The sequence below is a fragment of the Alexandromys fortis genome, unplaced genomic scaffold (assembly GCF_014885135.2).
Source record: "Alexandromys fortis isolate MF-2015 unplaced genomic scaffold, M_Fortis_MF-2015_v1.1 scaffold_50, whole genome shotgun sequence".
NCBI classification, from domain to species: domain Eukaryota; kingdom Metazoa; phylum Chordata; class Mammalia; order Rodentia; family Cricetidae; genus Alexandromys; species Alexandromys fortis.
Genome location: NW_026067932.1, coordinates 5,665,878 through 5,677,915, shown reverse-complemented (window position 1 = coordinate 5,677,915; position 12,038 = coordinate 5,665,878). Strand labels below are relative to the sequence as shown.

At 44.5% G+C, this 12,038-nt stretch overlaps 1 protein-coding gene across 2 annotated transcripts in view; it reads right to left on the bottom strand.

Moving 5' to 3' along the window:
• Positions 1–12,038, bottom strand: part of Apaf1 (apoptotic peptidase activating factor 1) — a 65,393-nt gene that overhangs the window by 29,864 nt on the left and 23,491 nt on the right. For both annotated transcript variants that reach the window (XM_050145653.1, XM_050145652.1), the window contains exons 13-17: positions 11,370–11,496; positions 10,205–10,330; positions 8,985–9,116; positions 7,529–7,654; positions 4,128–4,289 (exon numbers count right to left, since the gene is read on the bottom strand). In XM_050145653.1, the coding sequence (XP_050001610.1) occupies positions 4,128–4,289; positions 7,529–7,654; positions 8,985–9,116; positions 10,205–10,330; positions 11,370–11,496 (673 nt within the window). The remainder of the gene's footprint in view (positions 1–4,127; positions 4,290–7,528; positions 7,655–8,984; positions 9,117–10,204; positions 10,331–11,369; positions 11,497–12,038) is intronic.

Sequence of the window (12,038 nt, the reverse complement as noted above, 5' to 3'; positions counted from 1 at the left end):
CAGTCCTCAGGAACAAAACAAAGGCTTCCAGTGGGAGCCGTAAAGAGGTTTAGCGAATGCACAGCACAGGGACACAAGCCGATGCCAAGAAGCACAGCAGGGAAGGCCAAAAACAAACAACGGGAATCATATTTAAATGTCTTCCAGGGCAGGTTGTTCTTAAAAATCAGTGGCTAAGAATAACAGAAAAAAAAATGGCAAATGTGAAACAGGAATTGTCCCAGCTGGGGATGACAGAAGAGAAAGGGTCTGACGACAGGGGCAGACCAATAACACAAGATCTGAAAGACGGGGAGACAGAGGGGGGAACTAGAGTGACCTACAGGCAAGGGCAATACTAAGGCAATCATTTCAGGATGATAAATGGGGATCCAGTCAACAGGTTTTAAAACAAGATGTTTTACACAAAACATACAGTTTCCTTTCACATTAGAACAGATCTCCTAATGTTTTAAAATGATCTTTCCCTGGGATTGAGGATTGACCTCGGTGGTGGGGCTTGCCTAGCACAGGGTTCAATTCCCATCATCAGCCAGGGAGGGAGAGAGAAGCTTTTTTTCTTTAACATCACTGGTTATCTGGAAAATGTATATCAAGGGCTGGAGAGGTGGCTCAGAGGTTAAGAGCATTGGCTGTTTTTCCAGAGGCACCGAGTTCAATCCCCAGCCACCCCACGGTGGCTCACAACCATCTACAATGCCCTCTTCTGGCCAGTAGTGCAGGCATACACACGCAGACAGAACACTGTATACATAAATACTAAATAAATAAATAAATAAACAAACAAACAAACAAACAAACAAATAGATGCAAATCAAGCTGCCACCTCACACCTACTCAATGGCTCTAAATTTCTAAAGGAAAGTAGGTAAGATTTTTAGTGGAATCCAGCAACAGGTGTTTCTGAGGACTGGAGAGGCTAACGCTGGTTAACTACTTGTAGGAAAGGAAACAATGTGGCCACTGTGGGAAAGTCCACCTCCTCCGAGATTACCAGAGTGATCTAGCAACTCCATTAGGACTGGACACAAATCTTATTAAAGTAGGGTCCCAAACAGAAGCTTGTGTCCACGTCTACTGCAGCATCATTCGCGACACCTAGGAGGTGGAAGGAAACAGGAGCCCGCACAGAAGGGTGAGCCGTGAGTATACACATACAGAGAGAGACTGTTTAGTTCTGACACATTCTACAACACAAATAAGCTTTTAAAACATTGTGCTCAAGGAAATGAGTCAGGCATAAATAAACCGAGCATTATATAATTCCACTTGCACAGTCTCCAGAAGACGAATTCATGTGTCATGTTGTTAGTCACCAGGGAATGGGGATAGAGAATGGAGGATTATTAGCTGATTAGTGGTTAATGGGTTTCTGTCTGAGTGATGAAAGCCTTCAGAAACATACAGTGGTAACTAGGCAGTGGGGGCATGTGCCTTTAATCCCAGCACTTGGGAGGCAGAAGCAGGTGGATCTCTTAGTTTGAGGCCAGCCTGGTCTACAGAGTTAGTTCCAGGACAGCCAGACCTGACCTTCAAAGAGAAATTTTGCAAAAAGAAAGAAAGAAAGAAAGAAAGAAAGAAAGAAAGAAAGGAAGGAAGGAAGGAAGGAAGGAAGGAAGGAAGGAAGGAAGGAAGGAAGGAAGGAAGGAAGGAAGGAAGGAAGGAAGGAAGGAAGGAAGGAAGGAAGGAAGGAAGGAGAAAGAAAGAAACATACTGTGGTAATGGCTATACGACATTATGTATATACTTAATTACATATATAATTATATATATAACATATAAAATGTTATAATGCCAATTGTAACATTTAAAAATGATTTGGAAAACTTTAATTCCAGCTACTGAGGAGGCTGAAGCAAGAGGTTTGCAAGTCTGGGGCAAGCCTAGGCTACTAGTGTGTTCAAGGCCAGCCTGTGCAATTTAGCAAGATGCTATCTCAAAATAAAAATGAAAAAGAGCTGGGGTTGTAACTCAGTGAAGAAGTAAGTGCTTGCCTTTATCTTCAAGACTCTAACTTAATACCTTAGTTATGGGGGGGGGTTAAAATGGAAAATTTTACATTATATATCACAACAAAAATCAAATTTTTAATTTCTGAATTTTACAAATGCAATGATTATTTTTAAAGATTTTCAACACACTTAAGACAAAAAGGAAGTATTTTTCTTCTTAGTTCCATGCTAAAGGGATATAAATCCACAAGCAACCAAGGACCCAAGTCCACAGTTATTAGACCAGTAAACAAACACCCAGTCCCCCAGTGAGTTTATACATAAGCAGACGGTCCCTTGACTCATGTTGTCTAAAACAGTAATACCACCAGTCATGTCTTCTAAGATCAGTGTTAGGATGACTATCCATGAGGCATAAATCAGAGCTGGCCCTCCTCACAATCCAACTTTGGACAAACCACTGTGATACTCAGAGCTCAGCTCCCCCACTGTGACCACAGAGCTATGGCAATCTACCACGTCTCTTGGGTGTTTATACTTTAAGTTATGTATGCTGACGAGTACTCAGAACACACACACACACAGCATGGGATCTGAGAAGAGGAAGGTATTTTCTTACCATTTACTCTTTTGTATGTCTTAACCTACTTTATGAAAATCTCCTTGTCTCATTTAGATCTTAAGGAGCTCTTCTCTCATTAGAGTCATCAAATAGGAAGAGGGACAAAAACAAAACAAAACTAAGAGGCTGGAGCGACGGCTCATCAGGGCACTCACTGCCCTTCAAAATACACAAGTTTGCTTCCTTCAGGGGACCCAATGCCTCTGGCTTCAGCAGGCACCTCCGCTCAGTCACATGTACACACCCACACTCCCACACAGACACACAACATATACCCATAACTAAAAATAAATCTTTTTTAAGTACTTTGAAAATCATCAAAATCAATCTTTTTTTGTTTTTATTTTAATTAATTTATTAATTTATTTATTTTACGTCCCAGCTGCAGTTTCCCCTCTCTCCTCTCTTCCCAGCCCCTGCCCCCAATCCCCCTCTGTTCCCATCCTTCAATCCACACCCACTCCGTTTCTGCTCAGGAAAGGGCAGGTCTCCCACGGATATCAACAAAACATAGCATATTAAACTACGTTAAGAATAAGTGGCTGGGCGGTGGTGGCACATGCCTTTAATCCCAGCACTCGGGAGGCAGCGGCAGGCGGATCTCTGTGAGTTCGAGGCCAGCCTGGTCTATGGAGCAAGTTCCAAAACAGGCTCCAAAGCTACAGAGAAAACTTGTTTCTAAAAAAAGAAAAAGCAGCACTTCCCCATACATTAAGGCTGGGCGAGGAGCCCCAGTACTGAGTGAGGAGCAGGGTCTCACCCACTGCTGGGGACACAAGAGGACCGAGCTACAAGAAGGGCTCATGCGGGAGGTTCCCAATCTCCCTGAGAAGGGGAAGTAGAAGACATTTCATGAGTGGACTGAGGGAGGGTGGGAACAGGAACATAAGCCATCAGATTGGTGGGGGGAGTACTTAGACTACTAGAAGCAGGGGGCCCTTTGGGGGTGAGGTAAAAACTTAGCACAAGGGAATCTCCCATGAATCTACAAGGATGCCTGCAGTTAAGACGCCCAGCAACGGTGGGTATTTTAATTATTTTAAGTGATGAATGAAGAAAGTATTCTGTTTCAAATAAACTGAAGTGGAGCTGGAAAAATGGCTCAGCGGTGAAAAGCAATAGTTACTCTTCCAAAGGACCTGGGTTCAATTCCAAGCACCATATGGCAGCTGACAAGTATCTGTAACTACAGTTCCAGGGGATTCAGCGCCCTCTTCTGACCTCAACAGGCACTGCACATACATGATGCAAAAACACACATAGCCAAAGCACCCATGCACATAAAATAAAGAATTAAAAAATACCGCATTGGAGGAACTCTGACCTGACATTACGAACTGTTGTTGCAGAGTTTGGCTTTAAGCAGTTGTTTCACACTGTCTTTCTTGGGAAAATAAACAGTATCTCTGACTGCTTCTCACAAGGCCTTCCGTATCCCCCAGAGCGCAGGGCTCCAGAGAATCATGAGCAGTTGGGAAGCCTGCTCCAATCACAGAGCCACACCAGAAAGTGGCAACTGTTCCGTCAGAGTGAAGGAAGATGGCCTGACTTACGAGAATTTTGTTTTTGGCCGCCACTAAGATTTCAGAGCCGTCTGCAGACCAGGAACAGCATTTCACCATCACTTCCACGTCCTCTTGAGGGTCTTCTGAGCTCAGGAAGAACCGCTTCACGTTAATGCTTTTCTTCTCGTTTGCTGATCTCACATCCCAAAGCTGTTTTCAAAACAACACAACCGCTTTACTCCCAACCCACACCTCCGGAATTAAACTAGATTACACGTCACACAAACGTACTCTCCTCATGAAATTTTCTACAAACATCCGACTTTTTATGAGGCTTTTAAATTAAAAAGTCCAGATTCCATTTCACACCAAAGTTAACTGAGCTGCACATAGTTTGGCACACCTGTAATGCTAGTACTTTGCGCCTGAGGCAGGAGGATCATGTGTTTGAAGCCAGCCTGGGCTACATGAGATCTCATCTCAAAAGGTAACTGGGCCTGGTACCGTGTGGAGTGGCTGAAGACGGTGTGCCAGTGAGAAGCCTAGAAGCCTCACAGCTGGCGGCTGCTGCCCTCTGCTGGGCATAAGCTGAGCTTCACCTGTACCACTAACGAAGCAGGAACCTGTTCTGCCCAGGGCCTGGTGGGCATCCAGAGATAGAGACCCCAGAGGGAGGAACAGCCTTCCTGAGAGGAAGCAAGGCTTCCGCTGTGCTTGGTGAGGCTGCGCAGTGCTGCAGAGCTAACCAGCTCCTGAGAAATGGGGCACGAGGTACACTAAGCCTTATTCTAGAGCAGTCAGACAAGTACGACAAGCAACAGCCTCTGAAAAGATAACTGTTCTCTCTGCTCTCTCAGACCTGGAGCAATGTCCTGGCTGCACAAGCGCTACCATGTCCCAGACCAAGGGCTTGCCACACACACACACACACACACACACACACACACACACAAAGCTGTCTGACCCTAACACTTTACCCGGGGACAACTGCAGCTCTACTGTGTGAAATAAAACAGGAGACAGGAGGCACTGATAGGTTAGCCTTCCTAACACACGGGAAAGAAGGCAGGCAAGACGGCTCAGTGGTAGGCGAAAACACCGGCTGCCAAGTCTACAACCTAAGTTCAAGCTCGAGGACCCTCAGGATGAAGGGAGAAGTGGCTCCCCCAAGCTGTTCTCTGAGCTCCAAACACTTTATGAACATACACACACACACACACACACGAGTAAAGTGTTGGACACAACACACAGAATCGAGAAATCATACTGTAAATAGGACAAACAAGGCACCATTGCTTAGGTTTAGGAAAATAAATAAACAAACAAGCTGACACAGCTGAATCTCACTACATCCACTTCTCCGCCTAACTCAGTCCCTCGCCAGCCATGATAAAATCTCACACATCGGGAGATGATCTAGACCACACCACTGCATTCTGAGGAGACCACCGACTGTACCCAGGGTCCCTGTGCACCCTAAGCCCTTGTGCACTTTAACAAACAATCTTTAAATAAAACATTTTAAAATGTGTTCTCATTAAGGTCCAAAGAAGCACAAGCTTGTCAACATGATGCCGTATCACAAGCTTAGGGAAAATCCCAGAGCCTTTGGGGCGTAAAATGCTTTTACAGCTCTTATTCCCTCAGACAGGAAAAGCTCCACCAGGCTTTGGCCTTGACACGCTGTTATCTAGCATCGTTTTGCAGGACCTCTGCTTTCTGCATGTCACTGTGCGAAGCAGCCAGTGACACGGACTTAACAGCACCATGGGGAAGCCATCATCGACACAGGCAGCTCTCCCCAAGAGTGTAGCGATGCCTGTCCCCACTGCTGGTGATACTCACACGTGAATACTAGAAGTCAAAATACTTGTCTCTGAGCAACACGACATACAAATTTCTCAGCTCAGGATTTTGCACTGACCATGCCGCTGGGATCTGTGTGTCCATCAGCTGATGGCTGGTCATAGGAATGTAGTGCATGTTTCTGACGAATGGTGGTGAACGCAGATGCTCGGGACTGGCCAAGTGCTGAGAACGAGTGACAAGGGAGCCCTAAACAAGACGTTCAGACCATGCCCTCTAAGGCCGAGGGAACATGGCAGATAAGGGAGTGGAAAGAATGCAACAGCAGAAGACAGGGAGAAAGGCAGCAAAATGCCATCTTCTGGGCAAGAATGCAGCCAGCAATCACAGCCTGCTGCAAAGGCCTGCACTGAATCTGCACAAGAATGGACCTGCAGGCCAATAAAATGGCTCAGCTGGAAGAGCACAAATCCAACAGCCTGAGCTCATTCTCTGGAATCAACTGTGTAAGAAGCAGAGAAACAACTCCTACAAGTTGGCCTCTGGCCACACACACACACACACACACACACACACGCACGCACGCACGCACGCGCGCGCACACACACACACACACACACACACGCATGCTGGGGCCCACGTGCACACCCAAAAGCCTAGTATAGTACCCCACACCTAGTGCTTGGAATGTAATATATGCCTAAAGTTAAGAATTTAAACATTAGATTACAGACCATTCAAAAATAACAGTATGTACTAGAGTCTTGGAAGCTGAAGGAAAAGGCTCTTTTCTACAGGTAGATAATGAAGCTATGGTTTAGATCTAGAAACTGCAAAAGGCTTATGAGCTGCAGGTATGGCTCCCCGTCTGTGGCACTGTATCAGGAGTTTTGGAGCCTTAAGAATGGGGTGGGCAGGCTAGAGAGATAGCTCAGTGGTTAAGAGCACTGGCTGCTCTTCCAGAGGTCCTGAGTTCGATTCCCAGCAACCACATGGTGGCTCACAACCATCTGTAATGAGATCTGGCGCCCTCTTCTGGCGTGCGGGCATACGTGAAGGCAGAATGTTGTATACATAATAAATAAATATTAAAAAAAAAAAAGAATGGGGTGGGCACTAGGAGCTGGAGAGATGGCTCAGCAGTTAAGAGCACTGGCTGACCTTCCAGAGGTCATGAGTTCAATTCCCAGCAACCACATGGTGGCTCACAACCATCTATAATGGGATCGATGCCCTCTTCCGGCATAAAGGTGAACCAAGCAGATAGCACTCATGCATAATAATCTTTAAAAAAAAAAAGATTTAAAAAGAAAATAACTTAAAAAAAAAAGAGGGGCCTAGAGGAAACCAAGTTAGGAAGGTGACAGTGGGACTCCAGCTCCTTCCTGTCTCCCTGTTTGCTTCCACAACACCGTTTAGGTAAGCAGTTGCTTTTGGCACACACTCCCCGCACAGTCAGAGACGACAGGGGCAGGACAGAACCTCTGAAGCTGCAAAGACAGACCTTCCCTCCTTCAGGCTGCTGATCTCAGGTACTGTATCAGAGTTCTGGAACATTATGAACACCAACAGAAATTTATATCTAAGCCAAATCCTGAGGATTCCTCAAAACTTAGACCTCTCTACTGTGTGCAAAAGCTTACCTTTAACGTCCCGTCAGCTGAGCAACTGGCCAACAGCTCGTCATCCGGGGAAAACCTGCAGTGGTTGACTGAATTTGTATGGCCAAACATAGTATTGCGGCATTCTTTTTGATTCAGGTCCCAGAGCTATTTGGAAAGAAAAAGAAGACATGTAAAAACAAGCCAGTTCCAAAGTTCTAGAGCAGCCCAGGCATTTGGCCCCTTTAAAATTATAATTAAGGCAGAAGGAGGAAGTGGAGATGGGAACAGGTGGTTCCAAGGTTAGCGAGAGGGAGATTGGGCCTGTATATGTGGATCACAATGTCAAAGGATAGATCCTGAAATATATACTAAATGGGGGCTAGAGAGCATCTGCTGCTCTCCCAGAACACCCAAGCTCAGCTCCTAGCATACACACCAGAAGCTCACAACAGTCTGTAATGCCAGTGCCAGAGAATTCAGGGTCCCCTTCTCTGGCCTCCATTTGCACCCACACACCCACACAATTAAAATTAATTTAAAAAGAGAAAAAAAATGAATCTAAGCTAAACAAGGAAAGCCAGTAATTGTACTCGGTTCTTCCTCTTCATCTGAGGTCTGGTTGTAGAATAACATTCGGTTCACAGCAACACAAAGATATCACACACGAAGATAAACTTGTGATTAATAACAGGGCAACTTCTGGATCAGCATCTCAATCCACTACAGTACTTAAGGCCTGGGGAGCTTTCAGTCCAAACACTAAATTAACTGGACAGTTGTTGTTTATTGTTAACAGGGTGGTTTAGAATCATCATATTTAACTGGCTACAAGAATCAGTAAGCATTGTGTAAATTACATCCCTACTTTCAAATGCTAGGTTATGAAAATGGTCTAAGCAAAATTCACATGTTTCTAGGACTTCCCAAACCTTGAGATAACTAACCAGACTAAAAGCTATATTAACAGTCCTAAAAACTTCAAAACCTATACCATAATATAGGAACTACAGGGGTTAGAAGATCAAGTCAAATAACTCTCCAGTAAGCCACTCAAGAAATCAGAGACAGTCCATGAGACAAGTAATTCTATTTGTCTGGGAAACCAACAGTATGAAAAGGAAATGCAAGAAAAGAGAGTTTTTAACAGAATAAAATGGACAACCACCAAGTGTCAATTTTATTTGGATTCTGATTCTAAAAATATGGTAGAAAGTATTTTTGAGACCACATATAAGAAAATTAACACAAGCCAGATATATAAAGCTCTTGCATAACGCAATGTCCTGAGCCAATCCCTAACAGCAGGGTCAAAAATAAAGAACTGACATGAACAGCAGGGTGCAGTGGTGGTGCACACCTTTAATCCCAGCACTCAGGAGACAGAGGCAGGCGGATCTCTGTGAGTTCGAGGCCAGCCTGGTCCACAGGAGACAATCAAAGGAGATGCCCTGGAGTGTCACAAAGTCATCTGCGTCATTTTCATAGCCACACTCACTTTGAGGAAGAAGTCGCTCGAGCCGGTGGCCAAAAGGAAGTGATTGCTTTTGTTGGTGAAATGGCAGCAGTTGACTTGTTCTGAGTGCTCCTCATATGTGTGCACCAGCTTCCCTGTCGCAGAATCCCAAATCTGAAGAGGACAAAGGAAATAGAATACATTATTTCCAAAATAACACAAAAGAAAGAGCAAACAGACATCACTCTCTCTGCAGGTGTTATCTCCTATGAGGACAGACGTCCCCACTGAACATGACACTGTGAATCTCCTTCCTATTCGCTGAATACGATGAAATTCTCCTTACTTTAAAAAGTTAATCACAAAGAGCCAGGCATGGGGGTGCACACCTTTAATTAATCCCGGCACTCAGGAGGCAGAGGCAGGCAGAGCTCTATGAATCGCAGGCCAACCTGGTCTACAGTGAGTTCTGGAACAGCCAGGGCTACAGAGTAAGACCCTGTCTCAAAAAAAAAAAAAAAGAAAAAAAACAAGATTTCCCATGTGACAGCAGCAAAGAAGTGGAGCCCGGGGCTAGAGCAGACGTCAGTGTGCTATCGGTAACTCTAGGGATGCTTTCTGTTGGTTTGCCTTGTCTAACTTTGATGTGATGATTTTTGTTTTATCTTATTTTATTTTGTTATGTTTTGTTGTTATCTTAGACGCCTGCTCTTTTCTAATGAGATACAGAAAGGGAGTAGATCCAGATGGAAAAGGAGGTGGGAAGGAACTGGGTGGAGTAGAGGGGAGGGAAATATTCTTTAAATAATAAAAAAAGATTTGGGCTTAATGATTTAAGAGTACATACTACTCCTCCAGAAGATGCAAGTTCAGTTCCCAGCACCCATTTTAGGAGGCTGATAAATGTCAGCTCCATACATAACTCCATGATAACTCCAGCTCCGTGGGAACCAAAGCTCTTTTCTGGACTCTGCAGGCACACACACACACACACACACACACACACACACACACAACTAAACAAAAATAAATCAGAAAAAGAAGATGAACTGTTGCAACTTCCACTCAAGACGAAAATGTTTTTCTACCTTAATTTATTTTTATGTCTGTAAGTATTCTGCCTGTATGTGCACCAGGCAGGTACACGCAGTGTCCACAGGAGTCCCCAGGAACTGGAGTGACAGGGGTTATGAGAGGCCACATGGGCGCTCCGCCAGGGCAGTAAGAGCTCTTAACCACAGAGCCCCAGCCCAGCACCGTACCTTGACTTTTTTATCCACTGAGCAGGTTGCTATGTAACTGTCATCTGAGGAGAATGCACAGCAAAGCACTTCATCTTCGTGAGCTTTGACCTCAAGAAGTTTCTCTCCTGTCTCGGCTTTGAACACCTGTGCAACAACAGGAAGTCTTTTTCACTGTAAACCACTCATCCATAGGGCATCATTTATGAAAACACATCTCTGAAAGTTCTTAATCACTGTTATTTTCAAAACAGAAATGAAAGTTAAGAAAATGACTCAAAATCAGAATCTGTCAGAATTCCTAAGTGTAAGCATAAACAGAAGTACCCAGGAAACACAGCCTGGTACTACACAGAGAGGACCAGGAGGTGAGTGACCACCCACCTGGCGGGGCGCCCCTCTCTCTAAACCCTCCATACTAGGGCAAAACCCTGGATTCCTCCCCCACCTGCCTCGGCTTCTCTAGGCAACCAGCAGGTGAGTTTCCTGCAGGTAGGCTGCTCCAACACCCCACCCATCCATCCCCATCCATCGGGTCCTGCAGAAACATCCATTGCTAAGTGTTGTTAAATGTCACTAAAAAGAAGTGGTGAAATACAGCTTCAGGTCCCGGGATTAGATTGACAAAGTCTAAACAATCAAAAATGCTTTCTTTAGGGAAAAAAAAAACAAGGCTATAGATAGTTTAGTAATAGAGTACTTCCCCAACAGGCATAAGACCCTGGGTTCCATCTCCTGCACTATCGGGAGTTTTTTTAAGGCCAAAATTAGTATAATTAGTGATCAAGTACTAGAGAAATGAGTACACAGCTATGACCGTGAAAGTCTCAGGCTATTCTAAGTATAAAGGCTGTACCGGCCTGATTCTGTTTTCTTCATGCAGGCAGGGAACAAATGCAGGGGAAAGGCACTCATTCGTTCGTATTTTCCACAAAGTGAGCAATAAAGCACCTCTGGCAGTAATCTAGTCTATCTCCCATGACAGCCCGAAGTCTGTCTCAGTCTTGGACAATCAGCTGAACTACTAAAAACAGCTACATCTTCAACATTCTGAAGAAGCTTCTACGTTCAGAGTTTTACTCTTCTTTACTTCTAAACTGCCGTTTTCCTAAATATTTAAACATATTCTAATCTGCACAAGTGGGCCACATGCCTCTTCCGGTTTTTCCCAAGAGATGTGCCTTACCTGTAAGGTCCTATCGGCTCCACAAGAAGCTATCCTCTGACCATCCTGAGAGAAGCATGCGTGGTAAACGGCATCTGTGTGGGGGCGGACAACGAGGCGCGAGAGGTTCTTGATGGTTTTCTTATTTCTAAACACAGTGAGACATGAAGAGAAATTCAGTGACTGAGGATAAAAGTCATGTTTTCTTTCAATACTAAGTGTCTTTTAACATGGCTGTATTTCTCCCACATACAAAATTCTTGGATTACTAACTGCAAATGACAGTACAGAACACCTAAAGAACAAGGTAATCCAACAGAAGTGACGTTTCTAAGAGAAGTACTATCTTACATCAAGTCACCTGGTGTGTGTCACAAATGTCACCACCGAGTTAAGAGAAATCTGCATGATCAAACACATGCCACTTTCTATTTTCCCTTTAAAAAAAGGATTTTACTTATATGTGGTTTGCCTGCATGCATAGCTGAGCACCGTGTACATTCAGCGACCACAAAGGTCAGAAAAGCCATCATATCCCCTAGAACTGAAGCTACAGATGGTTGGGAGCTACCATGTGAGTGCCAGGAACTAAACCAGGTTCTCTGCAGCAAGTGTTCTTAGCCACCGACCCATCTCTCCAGTCCCTCTATTTTCTTTTGATACATTAATTTAATATATGTAAGCATAGCT